The 19440-nt window shown below is 43.2% G+C and overlaps 2 protein-coding genes across 2 annotated transcripts in view; one reads left to right on the top strand and one right to left on the bottom strand.

Annotated features, from left to right (window-relative positions):
• The window catches only part of NT5DC1 (5'-nucleotidase domain containing 1), a 112030-nt gene extending 104477 nt beyond the window's left edge, over window positions 1-7553 (top strand). Inside the window, exon 12 of the mRNA XM_058656439.1 lies at window positions 5499-7553. Within this exon, the coding sequence (XP_058512422.1) occupies window positions 5499-5578 (80 nt within the window). The 3' untranslated portion in view covers window positions 5579-7553. The remainder of the gene's footprint in view (window positions 1-5498) is intronic.
• A 6480-nt stretch (window positions 7554-14033) lies between these two features.
• TSPYL4 (TSPY like 4) lies at window positions 14034-15780 on the bottom strand. The gene has a single exon (XM_004580306.3). The coding sequence runs from the start codon at window positions 15737-15739 to the stop codon at window positions 14384-14386; it is 1356 nt and encodes a 451-aa protein (XP_004580363.2). The 5' UTR covers window positions 15740-15780; the 3' UTR covers window positions 14034-14383.
• Window positions 15781-19440: the final 3660 nt, after the last annotated feature.

Below are 19440 nucleotides of genomic sequence, written 5' to 3'. Positions count from 1 at the left end.
AAAGACTGAGTGTGAGGTGCATAGCTGAAACATAACGACTCAGCTTAAACTCAGTGTAAATGTCGAAAGATTGAAAGAAATAATACCATGCTAACAGTGGCCAAAAAGAGTGACGATATTAATATGATGCCAAGTAAATATTAAGAGGAATGTAGTTCAGTAACATGAGAATCACTGTGTAATGATCAAGTGTCAGTTCCCAGAAGTCCAGGATATTTGCCAAGGCCCCCTCTCCGTTCCTTGTGTTCACATTGCAGAGAAACCCGTAAAATGCCCATTCTGCCGTATAGAATTGAATGCTTTCTGCTTGAATTCCTTGTTTACAAGTTCCCTTCAGAACTTGACAGAGGGCTTAAAGAGAAAAGCAGCAGAGTGTAACTCTCTGTCCTTTGCTCCTAGCCACTCAATTTTTCTCTCTGCAGACCACCAAGTCTGCCAGAAAAGCTTCACTGGTGTTTCTGCTGCCAGTAGCCTCCCTGGCAACAGTCACAGTTCAGGTGCCTGGAAGGGAAAGGCTGTGGCTGACTGCAGGCTTACCTACCATCCGGTTACTGCTTCCCAGAACTGTGTCCCCAAGCATCATCACTGCCTTCTCAGCCAGTAATATTTCACTAGTCTGATGTTTATATTTCATCCAGCTTTTCTAATTATCTTAGCTCCCGGTTAGAAATGGAGATCTAGTTACATTTTTGAGCTGCAGACTCTCTTACGTTAGATTAAAGGTGGTTATACCAGGCTACATTCCCTGCCTCTTAAAATGGCTATGAGAGAAAGCAAAGCCAAATAGGACTCTTCACCTGTAACAGTGGTAGCATGATGACAATGACTACCCTAAGACACATGAGACCTTCAACAGATCTGTCCTCCATGGCAGGATATAATCCAGTGTCAATACATGTATACCCTTTTAAAAGAGTATCTATTGGTTTTGAAAGAGTGGGTTATTGTTTTTGTTTAGTTCCATATATATATGTATGTAAAATTAAAGATAGTTTAGATACAGTTCTTCCTTTTCCAGGTAGTTTATCTGCTAAAAAAAAAAAAAAATATATATATATATATGTTGATATTGGAACTTTAAGAAAGAGGCCAGCCCAGAATTAAACTATCATTTTCAATGTTTATAGTTCATTTTTTTCTTTCAAAGTGACTCAGTTTTTCTTATAGAATGTGAAAATGGAAGCCAGATTATTCCAAAGTGCCTTTGTGAAAAGTCCAAAAGGATGTGATTGTGAAATAATAAGAAAAAAATCAAAGAGTGGAACTCTCTTATCTTAGAATTTAAAATCTCTCCAAAGAATTAGGATAGGACCATCTCTCTTGAAACAACCATAACCTCAGGGTGCCTCCTGTATGTATATTCCAGAAGCTGGGAAAGAGGACCATTACCTTTGGTTCAGCTTTTCTCAGGAGAAAAATACTAAGTAAGACTTGCCAGTACAAAACAGAGCTAAACAAGTGCCCATTTTCTGGTGCGGAAAGGATTATATCATTTGTGTTTGTTGATTTTGACATTTGAAACCTCCTCAGAAAGCGAAATTTTGGTCTCTAACCTACCTACATTGCTGTGGGGTCATCACCTATTCTAAGGAAGTTGTATGTCATGCAGAACTTGCTACTGGTTATTATAGTAACCAACTCAACATAGTCAGATACTATTGTGTGATTTACCGCTAAGTAAGAAAAATGGAATAATGACAACATTAGATGTTTGAAAATAGAATCTTTATATGGATGTTACCCTGCAAATCTTTTAAGTGCCAGGAGTTGTTCTGTTTGTCTGTATGACATTATTTTACATTGATCTTAACTGTGTAAAAATATTCATTTTGATTCACTTCATTTAACTGTTTCCCAAAGTTTAGATAATATGGTTGACATTGTACAGACTTTAACGAAACACTGTTTCGAATTTTTTATTGTATTTTTCAAATAGTTTACATAGTTAAGAGGGGTATATGACCATGGGGGCCTCTGATTATGAGAGGGTCAGATATAAAGGAAGGTAGATGGGACATATGTTTCAGTTCTTTTTGTTACCCCTGTGTCTGCAAGGGGAAATGGAGGGGACCACCTTTGCTGTGAAACTACATAGCGCCCAGGGACAGGAACAGCCATTTGATGATACCTTAGAGACCTTAATATGGGGAAGAGTGTTCCAAGAGTATTACTTGAATTATTCTGATAGCTCTGAAACATCATTGACCTCATTGCACCAGGGTTGAAACAATATTTCCAATGTACATTGGATGAACAAGTCCACTCTTAGTGCCTCCACAGACCTAGGAACATGCTGCAAAGCTTGGCTAATAGAATGGTCCAACCTGTGCTTGCTTCGGCAGCACATGTACTAAAAGTGGTCCAGCCTGTTCTACTTTTCATCCTCTGATGAGGCCCTTGGTGTCCTCTGCAAGCCTGGATGATCTGGCTGGCATGTGCCCTGTGTGCATCTGAACATGCTGCCCATTGCACAGGCATCAGCAACTGAGCAGGCCCAGTCCTAATATATGCATTCCAAGTCCAACCATATACATTGTTATTTTCCCTGTGGCCACGGTTTGAGTGCAGCCATCTCGTTGTAGAGATCCCCAAGAAACCTCTCCTGGGGTGACCTCAGACCTTTGCACGGGTCAGCCAGTGCAGGGTCAGGTTCAGTCCATCAACTGCACCAGCAACACAAATACCAGTGGATGCAGCTGCCTGATCAGTACTGCCTGCAGCCCAATCTCTCATGCAAACTGCCTAGTGCAGCCCAGCCCGCCACAAGTCCGGTCTTCACACACACCAGCAAGTGGTGTAGCTTAGTGGGGGTGACCCCCAGAAACCTCCACCAGGCTTATCCCCAGCCCTGGTTTTGGGGTGTTCTGGCATATAATGTATCCTAGCTGTTTCTGTCCTACATCTCATCTGGCTTTCATTCAGTTATAGGTGTTGCAGCTTGACTTAGTACTCTGCCCCTAGAATTGGTTTACACGTTTGCCAACAGGTGCTGCCTTGACCAGCCTGGCCGGCCCCCAGCACTAGCTGTCATGCTGACCAGTGGGAGATGCAACCCCCCAAAAACTGCCCACAGTTCCCCTACCAGGCTGCTTCCTACCTCAGATCTTACACCTGCCTGTTGGCACTGTGGTCCAGCCTGATGTGATTTGCACTTTGTTCCATTACAGCCTGTCCCAGCTAGCCCACACTCCTGCTGGCTCTCTCGTACCAGTGGGTACAACCGCCTAGCCAAGCCTGGCCCGCCTCAGACCTGGCGCACATGCTGCTGCCAGATGTTGCAGCCCTGCCCCAACTAGCACCCCTGGTCCCAGCTCTCATGCTCACCAGTGGAAGCAGCAGCTCAGCAGGGAAGTCCCCAAAGTCCCTCGACCAGACCCACTCCCATCACTCCCCCTGATATTGTGTGTGACAATGAGTACTGTGGCCCAGTCTGAAATGTCCTGCCCCCAGTTTTGGCATTCACCAGTAGGTGCTACAGCCTGGCTCAGCCTGGACCACCCCAAAATCCCAATTCTCACTTATGGACACAGCAGACTAACCCAGCCCAGCCAGCCCTCAGCCAGCCTCCAGCCAGCCCCCAGCCAGCTCCCAGCCTTCATATGAACTGGCAGGTGGTGTGGTCCAACACAGCCTGGCCTGTACCCCATTCTGAGTCTCACTTGTTTCAGTGTGTGCTGTGGATTGGTTCAGCCCAGTCTATACATATGCCAATAGATGCTGTGGCCTAGCCTGGCCCCCAGACCTGGCTCTCACATTCACCAACAGGAGCTTCAGCCTAGCAGGAGAGTTCACCAAATTCCATACGAGGCCCACTCCTAGCAATGGATCTTGCATGTGCCCCCCAGGTGCTGCAGCGCAACCTGACATGCCCAGTCCCTAGTCCTGACACTCACCAGTGGGTACTCCAGCCTAGTCTGACTTTCCCATAACATTGCATCTCTTACTGGTGGGTGCTTAGCCTAGCCCAGTCTGTCCTACCCTCAGACTCAGCCCACCTGCATGCAAACAAGTGCTGCAGCCTTGTCCAACCTGGCCCACCTATAGCTCTGACTCTCACACTCATCAGTGGGAACTGCAGCCTAGCAACAGAATCCCCAACGTTCCTCTATCAGGCCTGTTCCCAGCCTTGGATCTTGCCATGTGCTAGCTGGTGTTGTGGCCTACGTCAGCCAGGTATGGCCCATACCCTGCCCTCGCTTTCATGCATGCCAGCAGGTGCTGCAGCCTTTCCTGGCCTGCCCTCCCCAGACCCAGGTATTGTGCTCCCCAGTGGGAGCTGTGACCTAGCAGGGGAATTTCCCAAGTTCCCATACCAGACACGCTCCCAACCCCAGATCCTGCATCCCAGTCTGGTATTGTCTGCCCTCAGACCTGTCTGGTATTGTCTGCCCAGCCCTGTCTGGTATTGTCTGCCCTCAGACCCAATGTTTGCAAATGCCAGTGTGTGCTGCAGGCTGGCCCCACCTGGCTTCCTCCTAGCTCTGGTTCCCATGAGTGTCATATGAGTTCTCAAGTCGAGCCTGGCTTAGCACATCACTACCCCCAGCTCTTGTACAAACCCACAGGTGCTGCAGTCACACAGAGGCGAGCCCAAAGTTTTCTCACATTCTGGTGAATGATGCAGCCCAGCATGACATGGCCCACCCTCAGCTCCAACACTTGCAGGCAGGTACTAAAGCCTAGCCCAACCAGGCATGCCTGCAACCCCAGCTTTTGTGTGTGCCATTGGGTGGCAGGCAGTGCTACTTAGTCCAGCCCAAGTGTTCCAGTTCTAGGGTGGGCTTTTGGCATCATGAAAAGTCATTCTTGGGTTGCCCACATGCCACATTAAGGAGCAGCCTTGGTGCTGTTCCAGATTCCAGCTTCCTGCTGATATGCACACATTGGGAAAGAGGTGATGGGCCAAGTGGTTGGGTCACTCCCAACTATTGTGGGCATTTAAGGAGTTAGTAAACTAGAAGATTGGAATTAAACTCCCTAGTCAGAACTCTGGAAATGATTTGTATGTCTCTGCATGTGATCTGACTTACATATTATTATAAATTTTACACTGAAGGGCAGTTGCACTCTACATTGTAAGTGCCATCCACCTAGCTGGGAATAGAAATATTAAAATTACGAAACTATTAAACTTCTTCTTAGCAGTGAATATCAATTTTTAAAAGACTTTGTTAGAGAAAAATGGAAAGAGATCTTCCATCAGCTAGTTCACTCCCCAAACAGCCACAATGGCTGGGCTGTGCTGGGTTGAAGCCAGGAGCCCAGAGTCACTTCAGGTCTCCCATGAAAGTGGCAAGGAATCAAGCACTTGGGCCATCTTTTGTTGCCTTCCCAGGTGCATTAGCCATGGAGCTGGGTTAAAGTAGACCAGCCAAGTTTGGAGGAAATGGCTTAACCCACCATGCACAATGCCAGCGTCTCAGTGCTTTATTTGTTCATTTACATTTATGAAAAGTATTTGGAGACCTGCAGGCTAATCAGATTTTTTTCCCCTCCAGAGTTACCCTTGGACTACAAATTTACAAGATTCTCTTCTGGCAATTCAAAAACAGCTGGCTATTATCCATTGGTTCATTAGACCATTGGTAGTAGATCAGTAGTCTTATCAAATGATGAAACACTGACAGCTAAGTATTGTTACTTAAAAATAAAGACCCACATATGCAGCAAGAACACTGTAAAAGAAAGAAGAAGAATAATTTTCAGGAAACACTGTAAATGCTTTGTAACAAATTTTTAATGAAAACTGACCAAGAAATTGATACATGTTTATAGATCTCCTTTTTATATAAATCATTTTGATGTTTAATAGCTGTAACTTAAAGTCTCAGCATCCTACAACTAAAAAGGAACTTTAGTGATATTTTTGTACCAATAGCTTTGAGATCAGAATTCACCTGGGGAAGATACATAGATTTACACATATGTCTAGTCTGGTGGATTTGGGAGTATGGTCCGCAGAACAGTAGCAAAGTGTAACTAGCACAGGGGACCTGAGAACTTCATCATGAATATCTGTGGGCCCCATTCCAGAACTACTGAATTAGGAACTCTGGAACTGCTGCCCCGCAATTTATGTTTTCAGAAGCCATCCAGGTGATTCTAATTCAGTATCCAATTTGAGAACCACGGATTGGAGTGTCTCCTTCACTGGTCTTAGTAGATAATAGCTGAATATCGATGTACATCATGTAAATGTCCCAGGAAAGAGTAGCCATAGTTGAGAACAACTGATCTATATTGGTTCTTTCAGTTTATATCCAAGAACTCTGAGTCCTGTGAGGTGAGTTAGTTGTCCCAGCTATTAGGTTTTATGTTGTTCCTGTGTTTTCCAAAACAAGGAAACAGAGACATGACTTCTGAGATGATAGTATGGTACAGACATGGTACTGAAGCCCTTATCTTAGCCTATTGTTATCTCTTAGATTCCTGCTCCCCCATAATACTAAAGACTATTTAATCAATTCTTAATAACTTCATGGCATGTATCCTCAAAGGAGGCAAAAATTGGTTGATATGAAAAGCAACATTAAATAATACATTGTATTGTAACCTTCTAAAAGTGAACCCATGCTCTACAATTTTATTCGGTATCATTAATTTTTAATGTTTGGGAGGAACTCTAATATTAAAAGTTTGTAGTTGGGTTACATTTTTCTACAAAGGATGATAATGAATAAACTGGTTGATAAAAATCACTGTAAGAAGGTTTAGAGACATACTATAATCCAGAACTGTTGTGTTCTATCTGCTGTGAATAGACACTAGTAGATATTTGGAACCAGATAGTATTTATAAATTCCTGGTTATTTTTTATGCTGTGAATTTTACTTTCTACCACGTACAGTATCAGAAATACACTAGCCACATTTTACTTGGACTCTACCAGAGAATTTAGCAAATTGACACATGCAATGAAAAGATAAATATTTTATTAAAGTATGTAAGTGATCATTTATATCCCAAACATACTTGTGGGGATGAGTTTCTCAGGGTAGGTAAAAGAGAATTTTTTCATCCAAGTAGCTTTGTTTTGTATCTATGTATAGATATATGGTGATATATTTGGCATTGATCTACTGTCATTGTAATATTGTAATTAGCATACATCGTCAGACATTAAGCTAAGTAAAAGATGTCATTTTTTTGTGTGTTTTAAATAGACACTTGATTTTGTTTCAAAATAGTTATTTTCCTTATTTATGTTTGTTGCTTCAATGGCAAAGTATTCTTTTAGTGTTTATAAACTACTCTGAATATGAAATATGAGAGTCCCAAACAAGAAGTGTAGCCATTGAGGAGTAGACTTTTTTTTTTAACTCAGTTCAGAAGTTCTACTTTTGTCAATACCTGCCTGAAGACTTGAAAAAGCTACCGTTTAATTTGGCCATTTTTTTCAATGTTGTAAGAAAGGAAAAAGCTGGAGTTTTTTTCTAAGTTACCTTGCAACTTTCTGACATATCTCTGCTTCTTCTAATGAATGTTGTTTTTAGAAACTAACTGGGTTAACTTGGGGGAGGGAGGAGGGAGACCCCAGCGCCAACTAAACTGTCAAAAAACAATAAAAAAATTTAAAAAACTAACTGCGTTTACATATTTTTATTTCATTTTTTTACTCTAAAACCCAACCTTGTTTCTAATTGTATATGAAGAGTGAAAATAATCATCTAAAAGTGGCACTACAAAAAGAATTTTTATAATATATGAAGAAAAGTTATGTAACTGGGCAGAAGACTTAGTATTAACACACAGGCAAATATTCAACATCTAAAAGATACCTTAATAAGTGGTAGAGAGCTGAGATTTCTCTTTTTGGCCACTCTTGATTACACAGAGGGAAGACCTGAATGGCCAGTTACTTTGGCAGAATTTGCTGTTTAGAATATTAAACGAAGTGGAGGAAACCACCATGGGGGGAGGGCTTGGGGAGGGGTGGGGAGAATCCAAGTATCTATGAAACTGTGTCACATAATACAATGTAATTAATGAATAAATTAAAAAAATATTGAAGTAGCAGAAACTTTCACTGTACCATGAACTACAATTTAAAATCAAGTACTTCTGAATGTCAATCAGTAAATTGAAATGTACCTTTTGCCCACTAACGCTTATATCCAACAGTTGTGTGTGTCCATGTGTGTGTATATATATATATGAATGACATATCACCACACATGTACTTTTAGTGAATTATTTTGAATAACAACCCAACCTAAAATAAAATATCAAACTAACTCTCTGGGTATAATAAACTTGACTGCATGTTAGAATCCCATGGATAGCTCTGTATAAATGATACTGTAGTAACATTACCTTATCTTTGGTTAAACTGTCAAGCACAGATTATCAGTGCAAAATGTTTTATACACTTGACTACTTTTATCAAAGCCATAAGGGCATGCCAAAAAACTTATTCAATATGGTCCAGCTGCTGTCCTGGGCATGGTTTGGTTCATACTGAATTAATTCAGAAACATTTCTCTTGGTTTCTGGAACTATCCTCAGAAATATTAAGATAAAGGTGATGAATGTTGACTCTTCACTATAGCTACTACATATACATTATTGTGTTTACTTCCTATAGTAACCATGTAAATTTTACAGATGAGGAAACTGGAATTCAGAGGTTAAATATTTGCTCAGAGCCACATTGTTACCAAGGGATAGAGTTTATGTAAGCTCAACGTTGAATTGTGTTTTTAGGATGTATTTCATTATTTGAAATAGAGATATTCCATCGATTAGTTCATTCCCCAAATGGCCACGATTGCTTTGGCTAGGCCAGGCTGAAACCAGGAGGCAAGCATTCCATCCTCAGCTCTCACCCAGGCAGCTGCAGCCCAAGTACTTGGGCCATCATCCACTGTTTTCCTGGGTGCATTAGCAGGGAGTTGGATTTGAAGTGGAGCAGCCAAGATTCCAAACTGCACTCTAATGTGGGATGCTTGAATCACAAATGGTGATCTAACTCATTGTGTGAGCCAACCCTGACTTGTACTACTAGTTGACAGGCATGTAAGATCTTCTACATTGGATCTATACTGACCAAAATCTGAGTCTAAAACCACACTTTCACAGTCATAACATGCCTAGGGCATATCAGATTAAAAATAAAAACATATTTGTGTCCTAAAGTAACGTAATTTAGCCCAATATTAAAACAAGTGTTATAATAGCTGAGAGTGAACTAAAGATCCAAGAATTACATTAGCCCTAAAATGTACAGTCAGTTCTTGAATGTCAATCAATAGGCAGGCCTACTGTTTGTGTTCAGGTACAGATGTTCACCTTGAGAAGTTACTAGTTTCCTTTGTAGGTGCTGAGGTAACTAAAATGGAAAAGTACTGAAACTCCATCTGTAGAAAAATTAGGGCCTTCCTTAGAATGTCAAGAGCAGCAGTTCATAGGCATCTTGATAATCCAGGGGTTTTGGGGTTCATTTGTTTGTTTTTAATCTACTTATCTGAAAGGCAGAGTTACAGAGAAACTGAGACAAACATCTTCTATTTCCTGGGTCACTCAAATGGCCTCAATGTCCAGAGCTGAGCCAATCAGAAGCCAGGAGCCTACTCTAGGTCTCCCACATTGGTGCAGCTGCAGTGCCCGAAGGGCTTGAGCCATTCTCCCCTGATTTCCCAGGCCATAAGCAGGGGATCTGGATAGGAAGTCAAGCAGCTGGGACTCAAACCAGCATCCCCACCTGGAATGTTGGCACCACAGGCAGAAGCTTAGCCTACTATGCTACAGTGCCAGCCCTGACAATCAAGTTCTTATCCGTTCAGCTGTTTGGAGCCCTTTTTCAAAGTCTTTTGTTTAGTTTTGTTTACTCTCTCGATAACTTAGCCTTTGATGCATTCTTGGTAAAAGCCAAAATTTAATAAAGCAATAAATTAGTCTACTAAAAGCAATTCTTTATTCTTTAAATTTGGTAGAAATGTCTAATTCCTTATAGTTCTTATGATTAATCTGAATGCCCAGAAATGGAAAATAAAATCATCAAAACCATTATTATGTGAGGAAAAGGGAAATTCTAAAATGTGGTTACTCAACAGGGCTGTATGGCCTCAGCAGACCAAAACAATATTTCTTTGGTGACCAGAGAATGAGAAGCTTTTAACTGGTTTGGAGGCTTGCATATAAAATTATTAAAATCAAGAGGTGACAAGAGTTACCAAGTCTTTCCCAAGTGGTTGAGAGAGCCCTCCTCTCATTCCAGAGGGTCACAGTTTGACATGGGTCCTGGCTTTGCTAATGCAGACCCTAGGAGGCAGCAGGTCATGGCTGAGATGGTCGGGTCTTCTATCCAAGTGGGAAACCTGAGCTGAGTGCTTACACTCCTGGTACCAACCAGTTGCAAACACTGTCAGCAGTGAACCAACTGAAAGACTCACGTTTTGCCTCTCAAATGAGTAGAAAAATGTTTAAAAACTGACATGATAGGCCCGGTGTGGTGGCCTAGCAGCTAAGGTCCTCACAATGCACTTGCCGGGATCGCATATGGGCACCAATCTAGTCCCTGTGGCCCCACTTCCCATCCACATCCCTGCTTGTGGCCTTGGAAAGCAGTCAAGGACGGCCCAAAGCCTTGGGACCCTGACCCGCATGGGAGACCCAGTGGAGGTTCCAGGTTCCTGGCTTTGGATCAGCACAGGTCCAGCTGTTGTGGCCACTTGGGAAGTGAATCATCAGACGGAAGATCTCTCTCTCTTGCTCTCCTCCTCTCTGTATATGTGACTTTCTAATAAAAATAAAATGAATCTTTAAAAGAAAAAACTGACATGACAAGCAGAAAAGTGCAACAAGATTTAGAATGAACTGCTTGGTAAGTGAAACCCATGTGGTATCTAATTTAATGACTAGTTTTATTAGACTAAACAACAGAAATGATGCCAGCTTGTAACAAGTAGCACCAACCTATTAGACTAAATTAACCAAGGACAGGGAAATAACATTTCAGAAAAAAGATGAAGATTCAAATAGGTGACTAATGTGAGTCAGTCACTACAGTGAAAATGTAAATGCTCTAGCAGGAATTTAGGATTAAGCTAGGTATATAGTTTGTAAAAGGAAACCTAGCTCTCTAAATGAACTGTTCAGGGTTAGATACAGTTACACCTCAGCAAGAATCTACAAGTAAGAATTGTACCAAAAGAGACAAGTATGCTTAACTGTGCTTATACACTTTTAAGTTTCTGAGAATAGAAATTTTGCCCATTTATGTCAAATGTTTACTTGGCCTGGTAAAAACATTTGATTATTCATTTCAAAAAGACATTGCAGCCCTTGCTAATACAGACAATGCCAAAGTGCTCCTCCCCCAGTCTGAACTGATCACTGCTGGGCACAGGTATCCTTAGTAGAAAGTGAAGTTGTGACAGCTGTTGTCATCTGTACATTGATTTTCATATTTCAGGCATACTTTTTTTCCTTTAAAAGCATGTAGTTGCAGGGAAAGGATTGAAGTGCACTCATAGAATACATAATGAATAATTTTCTAAAAGTCTGTTAAGCTCATAAGAAGACCATGATAAGGATGGCACATAGAAGTTTTTTCCTAAAAACTGTACTTTGTTAGAAAATCAACATATAGTGCTTCAGTTACCACCAAAACCTATGTTAGTTTATAGGAAATATTTATCAGTATATACTTGAGGTTGAGTTTCCTATTTACCATGTCTTAAGCAAAAAATTATGTGTTAGCTGTTTGCTTATTTTTTTCCTTGTTAAACTGTCAGGACAATAGTTACTGTGACCATTTGATAATTTTAATGATGTTCCAATTTTAAATTAAACTAAACAACACAGAACTTTTGCATTTATTTTTATTTTTGGTGAAAAGAAGTACAGTAGTGACGTTTTTTCCTTCAAGCACATAGAAGACAAAGTACTCATTATCCTTGTTTAAAGTAATTCTACTAGTATTTAAACAGGTTAGGAAACATACAAGTCAAGTACATTATTACTAGGGCAAGAAATATCAAATGAGACAAGAAAGTTACATTTTTCAGTTTAAGACCACTTTCACAAGACTTAGCAACAATTTGAGAAATCTTTAAGACTTCAAAGATCACAATATTCAAGTTTTATTTCTAAGACCAAAGGTATATATGAACAGAGACCAGAACAAGCTAATCTATAGAATATTCAAGAAGTCTTCAAACTTCACAGGACACGAAACATATTTTTGTACATGTTCTCAATTACAGGAAGAGAAGTAGACATGTAAACATCAAGTCTGTCATTAAGCTGTAATGAAGAAAGGAACAATTTTATGCAAAATGAATTAAGGAGCATATAGCAATAATCTTCCACATATACAAAGGTCACTCCTAGAATAGTAGAGAGAAGAATCTAGATACATTCGCAAATCTGAAGAGTTAGGAAACACTGGAGAAAAATCTTCCTGTAAACATCTCATTTAAACCCCAAGCCTTGATTCCCTTATCTGTATCCTAAGAGACCTCCCCTCCTCCCTCTGATCCTACAGGGTTTGGTTTTTCAGTTGGCCTTTCCAAGCCCATTCCACAAAGGGATTTCTACTTCTGGGTATTTACTTAGTTTCCCCATCTAAGGCATCTTTTCCACTGCTTGTGACTTTGTCTTATAACCTTCAAAGACTCAGAGCAAAACCTTCAAAAAGGAAGGGAAAAGGACAATGGGTGGCCATCAGCAACACCTTAAGCTCACCTGAAACAGCCCTAACACCACCACTGCCCCACCTATTGGAACTTACCCTGGAAATTGACATATGCCATAGGGCTTCTCAGGGAAAGGCAGCCTGGGATCGCAGCCAGCTCCTTCTTTGTTAAAGCAAAAGCTGAGAGGAAATGCAGAACTGCAAACTGAGGACCAAGGCAACCAGGCAGTTGAGGCCCATGAGACAACAGAGCAGTAGTAAAACAGTACAGAGAACAGGGTGCCCTACAAAATCCAACTATGACCATTTCTGAGAAGTCCAAAGCCCAAGAAAGAATCATCATCTTTAGAAAATGGAAGAAAGCTAAGTTCTGGTTGCTTCCGGTTATCTCTTGTCTTGAGGCCTGTCCTGAACCCCTCTCTTTCTCGCCTCAGCTTCTCAAACTAAAACACAGGGGTTTGGGAAGAATTGGAGGGGGGCAGGGTATGTTAAGGTTAGCCTAAAAGAACATTGCCCTTAAATAATTACAGATCTCTCTTTGAAACTTTCCACACCTAGAAAGTAAACAATGTAAGGGGGTGAGGGCAATAAGAGATCTGGAGTGTGTTTCACAGTACCTTTCTCTGGACACAACCCAGAGGTTAAACAAAAAGATGGCTGGGCAGTTTTGTTTCCTATAATTGTTTAAGAAACGGAAAGAATGAGCTTAAACTAAGAGGATTAAAGAAACGCCACATTCCAGAAATAACCATCTCTTCAGTACCCCACAATCCTGATAACTTCTGCCATGTTCAGGATGGCTATGGGACAGTGACTAAGGGCTGTGCTAAACTGAATTGTCCAGATTAACCATGGCTTGTTGGTCAGAGATCAGTAAAGCTAAATGTTGGGAGAGGTCTGACCCGGCCGGCCTTGGTTTGGGCTGGCTTGTTGCTCAGGCCAGACCAAGCTGTCTAAAGGGGCAAGGGGTGCAGGTGTGGATTTCCTGTATGTATCTGGGAATTAACCACAGATAGCTCTCCAGGCAGACATTAGTGAACTGTGCCTAGCAAGTAGGGGCGAGCTACAACACAGGCCTTCATACTCACCAGTAGCTGGTCCTGAAGCAGATTCATCAAGGGGAAAAAGACCATGTTGTAACACAGAAATACCTCTTATCTGTTACTTAATTCATACCTAGCAGTCACCCACCAGCCACCTGCTTGTTTTGCCAAATAACTACATGGTAGATGGCCTAAGCTCTGGGAGGCACCTGACATCCAGTCAGTGGTAGTCTGGAATGTCCAGTTCAGTTGATGGCAGAATTGGGATATTAGTTTCTCATCTTGCGGTGGTACAAATCAGAGCATGCCTTAAGCATATGAGTATCAGGAGCACAGCAGCATTAAGTATGAAGCTTTCTTGTAGGAGAGAACCACTTAAATAACTACAAGACGACCATAGTCCCAGACAAGGCTCAAGCCATGCAAAGACAGTACGCATCTACAGCATCATGAGCTTGTCATAGAAGCATTAGAAGAAGGCCATGCACCTGGAACAGTAACACTATGCAGAACAGCATGAAGGCCCAGAAGGAGACGAGCACAGGCATGTAAGCACAATCCGTTGAAGATTCGGAAAGTCCAGAGGACACAGTGATCCAGTATGAAGAGAAGGCAGAGAGAAGACTGCATGCTATTGGTCAAGCGTAAGTCCAGGAGGAGGTGGTAAGGAAACTTGTGCAGGAGCTTCCGAGGAGGGCAGAGATTAGCCGGACTGGAACCTGAAGGCCCTGGGACTTTCCACGGGCTGCCTTGGTGGGCCTCGAATTCCTCGGCGGGCTCCGTCACCCATCAGGTAGTATTGGAGGGGATTGGACCACAGTTCTCCTTTGATAATCTCAGCAATCCTGTCGAATTCGAGGAGGCTATGATCGGAGAACCAGTTGAAGAAGCTGGGGATCGTGTTCCCTTCCCGGTTCCTGTGGATCTGAGCCTGGGGGTCTTGACCTCGGTGCCAGCGGATCGGAGTGGACAGAGATACTACCCGGCCAGAGGATCTGCGCTCATACTCCTTGACCAGCCCCTCATTTCGGAAGTAGGGATTGCTCTGAAAGATGAACTTGAATTTGCAGCCCGCTCTGGGATGTTTAAGCTCCTCCACTTCCAGATTAATCATGTACCTCATCATGTCTTCATCTTGGCCACTGATCATAGACGACAGCTGCGGGTGGTTCCGAAAGGCAGTGACCCAGAACCCCGGGATATTTTGGATAATGAAGCTCCTGCGCTGCATATGAAGTCTTCGCATTCGGCCAAACTTGCGCTCCAGCTGAAGAAAGGCCCTGTCAGCCTGGGCATTGACGTTGGAGAGCTCCTGATCGATGGCCTCCAGCGAGTCCATGCAATTATTGATCTTCGGAGCCCTGGGCCGAGCCTCCTCTTTCGCTCCTCCCACCACCTTCTTTTCCTTCGGTGCAGCTTTCTTCTCCATCCCCTCCTCGGCTTCTCCCTCCTTCTCTACTGTCACAGTGATGGCGCACTTCTTAGTCGACATCTCTTTGGCTTTGGCCCCAGAGATCACCAAAGACCCCAAGCCCCCTGTACCGCTGGCTTCCAGAGCCTTCTGCCCAGCAGGGCTGCGCGGCTCTCCACGCTGACAGCCATTTTTCTGACTGTTGTCTGCTGCCATGGAGGCACAGGCAGCTTCCGAGCCCTGCTTGGGAGATGGAGCATCTCCCTGTGCCGCTTTGCTCGCCGCACCGCCGTGGTTCGCAGCGATCAGGCTGAGCGCAGGACCGCAGTCCTCGGCATCCCGGGGTGTACCTCCCTCTGCAGCGGTTTCCAGACCGACCCCACCTGCATCCGCCATGGCCGGTGTCTCTTCGGTTTCCCCACGGAGCCCCTGGCACTGGCTTAAGTCCGAATCTCCTGGGGCGTGCTCGGGAGCAGGGAGGCCGGGAGTCTCGGAGAGCGCGAGCTTGTTGCCGCCTTCGAGGCCGCTCATTTTGGGAGAAGGCGGACCTGCGGCAGAGGAGCGCTCCGTGTCCTCTGCAGCAGCAGCGCTTCGCCGGAATCTGCACCTAGCACCACCCCTTCTCCTCTGCTCGGCGCCGGCTGCCATGGCAACCGGCAACGTCAGGGCGGGGGCGGTCGCCGTTGCGCGAGAGCTGGAGCCCGCTGCGCCAGGGATGACGCTTGTCAATCAAGCGTAATCCTTTGTCTTCTCCTTAGAAAATGTTAGGAATTCATTAGTCTGAAAAAGAAATCTGACTGACGTAAGTGGATATAATCGCATTCAAGCATCTGAGAAGGCTAATGTGGGTTTTTTTTTAAATCCTCCAAGTGAAATGGGGAGTGAATCATGGGACCGAAGATCTTCCTCTCTGTCTCTCCTCCTCTCTGTATATCTGACTTTGTAATAAAAATAAAATAAATCTTAAAAAAAAAAACTCCAAGTGAAATGCTAAAGCACCTAAGGTATTAAAGTATTTATTAAAAACAAGGGTTAGTTACTGTCTGTTCACATCTGTTCATAGTGCCTTTTCTGAACAGGGAAGCGGATTCACAACTCATAGCCCTTCTTTCTTCAAGGCACACATTCATGGCCATTACCAGTGCACAAAGATGAGCAGAGTGACTTCTAAATTGAAGTTGGGCTGCGTATTTAACGTAGCATTTAGCTACAGTTTTTCAACCAGTTTTTCAATGAGACAATACTAGATTATTTCGACCTCCTTACGCATTTTAACCTTTATATATTTTGCTTATCGTCTACAAAGCAGTTGAACAATATTTCCTCTGCACTTTTAACTGTGCCAGTTCATATTAGGGCTAGGTCTGGGAGCTGACTGGGCTGGGCTAGGCTGCAGCACCCACCGGTGAATGCCAAGCTGAGGTGGTCCATGCCAGACTGTGCCACAGTGCCACCAGCACACGTGAGACCCAGGGGGAGGGACGCAATCCCAGAAGGAAGGCTACAGGGCTCCTCTGCTGGGCCAGTACTCCCACTGGCAAGTGTAAGAACTGGGATGGGGGCCAGACCACATAGGAAACAGCTACAACAATTGTTGGCCTGCATGTAAACTGGGTTAGGGGGAAATCCAGGCTGGGCGAAATGACTATATCCACTGGTGCACGCATACATAAGTGAATGCATGCATAAGCGAGAGTAAATACAGGCCCATTAGGCTTCGCCATAGCATCAGTTGGCAAGTGTTGTGACTGGAGGCAAATACTGTCAAGCTAGACTGCAGAATCACCTGAAGAATGAAAGATCCAGGGCTGGTAGTATGTCCAGTAGGGGCAATGTGAGCACCTCTCTGATGGGCTGCAACTCCCACTGGTGAGCATGAGAACCAAGGCTAGGTAGGCCTGGCTAAACATGCATTGGTACTCACTAGCATGAGTGTGGGTTGGATAGTTGGGTCAGTTTTTTTGAACATCCAATGATGTATACAGAAGCTGAATGGCATGCAGGACAGACTGGATCAGTCTGCTACAGATACTGGCAAGCACAGGAACCAGGGCTGGGCAAGGGCCTAGTGAAGATTACTGGGGGTCACTCTGACTATGCTGCAGCTTCTGATGAAGTATCTGAAGGCCAAATCTGTGGTGGGTAGAGTGGAACTGGGCGGCAACATCCATTGGTTTGTGTAAGAGACAGGGCTGGAGATAGAACTGACCCAGCAATTGCAACTACCAATGTGTGTGTTCTAGAAACACTAAAAGTTTCCCTCAGTTCTAACACACTTTTTTTTCATATCTTAACATCCTTGTAATAACTAGTCTATAATGATATCTTACGACTGCTATCAGCAGAACAGAGTCCCCAAGAGTATGTCTGCCACTAAGAATGAGTTAATTGGACTTTTGTAACCTCTGGAAATGTTAATCAGTAAGCTCTTTTTAAGTGCCATTTGAGGAAGGGAAATAAAATTTACTTGTTCTCTGAAAAGCTTTGACATTTTCAACCACAATCAAAAAAGTACTAGCATCAAACCTTGCACAATAGCTACTAAGTATCTTTAGAAAAAAAAAAGTCTTGGAGGAACACTCTTCTAGAGCTAGGGCACTCCAGTAAGAAATGTTATCATCACCAGAATAATTCAAGACCCGTGGAAAGTAATGTGTGAGACAAGGACAACAAGAATTGCATCTAATTACCTAAAATGAGAAAATATTCAGACAAGACACTTACTTAGTTCAATTTGCCATTTACCCATGCAATGATATATGACAAAAATATTTTTGAAGTTGAAAAGTAGTTCGGTAAAGATTTATTTATTTTTATTAGAAAGGCAGATATATAGAGAGAAGGAGATACAGAAAGAAAGATCTTCCATCTGCTGGTTCACTCCCCAAGCTGACTGCAACAGTGGGAGCTAAGCTGATCCAAAGCCAGGAGGCTTTTCTGGGTCTCCCATATGGACGCGGGGTCCCAAGGCTTTGGGCCTTCCTCCACTGCTTTCCCAGGCCACAACGAGGGAGCTGGATGGGAAGTGGAGCAACTGAGATTTTTTTTTTTCCAGATGCTCCAAGTGTTTATTCCAATTCCTCTGGACACCCTGGGGCAGGATGTAGACAAAGGCTTTGTGACTTGAAGCCTGTGGCCTTTGATGGCGGCTACCAAGTTCTGCTTCTGCCACTGAGCATGGCACTAGGCTACTGCGCCAGCCCCTAAAGTGAAAATTCTAAGAATTAGAAAGTCTTGTGTCAGTTTGATATTTTTTAATCCTAGGAAGGAAGCAAGGTGATGACTCAAGTGTTTGGATCCTGGAGACCAGTTGCAGTTCTTGGTTTCTGGGTTTGGCCTGGCATGGCCCATCCTTGGCTACTGTGGCCGTCTGGGGCGTGAACGAACAGATGGAAGCTCTCTGTCTCTGTCACTGTGTCTTTTAAATAAATAAAACTTTAAAATACATACACACACACACACACACACACACTTTGGAATCAGATCAGACTTTAGTTTTATTACTGAGCAGCTGTTTGACTTGGTAAATCACTTCATCTTTCTGAGCCACAATTTGCTAATATATAAAATGAATAATAGGGGCTGGTGTTGTGGCATAACCTGCTAATCCTCCACCTGCAACACCACCATCCCATATGAGAGCCAGTTTGTGCCCCCAGTGCTCTACTTCCAATACAGCTCCCTGCTTATGGCCTACAAAAGCAGCAAAGCTTAGCTCAGGTCTTGGCCTCTGCACCCACATAGGAGATGCAGAGAAGGCTCCCGACTCCTGGCTTCAGCTCAGCTCAGCTTGGGCTTTTGGTGAGTGAACCAGAGGATGGAAAATCTATTTCCTTTTCCTCTGTCTCTCCTTCTATCTACAAATCTGCATGTCAAATAAAAATAAATGTAAATCCTTAAAAAATGTACTAAATTTTGCAGTGCAATGAAAGTGATATATCTCTGAAGTGTTTGTCATAATGAGCTGTGATAAAGGAATTGTTGATTTGAAAGGCAGTAACAAAAAGGAGAGAAAATGAAAGAGAGAGAGAGAGAGAAAGAGGACAGGATGATCTCCCATGCACCGGTTCACTCCCCAAGTGGGCTCAATGCCCAGGATAAGGCCAGACCAATAAGGCCAATAACCAGGAACTACATGCAGGTCTCACACAGTTGGAGAGACCCAAGGACTTGGATCATCATCTACTGCTTTCCCAGGAGCGTTAGCAGGGAGCTGAATCAGAAGTGGAGCAGTTGGGATTCGAATCAAATTGTAAGCAGTGATTAAATCCACTGTGCTGTGTGTGACATTGGCCCTGATTTGGTCATTTTTATTATGTTTATACCAAGATTTATCTACACTAAATAGA

This window comes from Ochotona princeps, chromosome 1 (assembly GCF_030435755.1).
Source record: "Ochotona princeps isolate mOchPri1 chromosome 1, mOchPri1.hap1, whole genome shotgun sequence".
Taxonomy (NCBI): Eukaryota; Metazoa; Chordata; class Mammalia; order Lagomorpha; family Ochotonidae; genus Ochotona; species Ochotona princeps.
This window is presented reverse-complemented; position numbering and strand designations above follow the sequence as displayed.

What these genes read in the sequence shown, in the direction of transcription:
- TSPYL4 (XM_004580306.3), bottom strand. Translation starts at nt 15,739, where the DNA reads ATGGCAGCCGGCGCCGAGCAGAGGAGAAGGGGTGGTGCTAGGTGCAGA.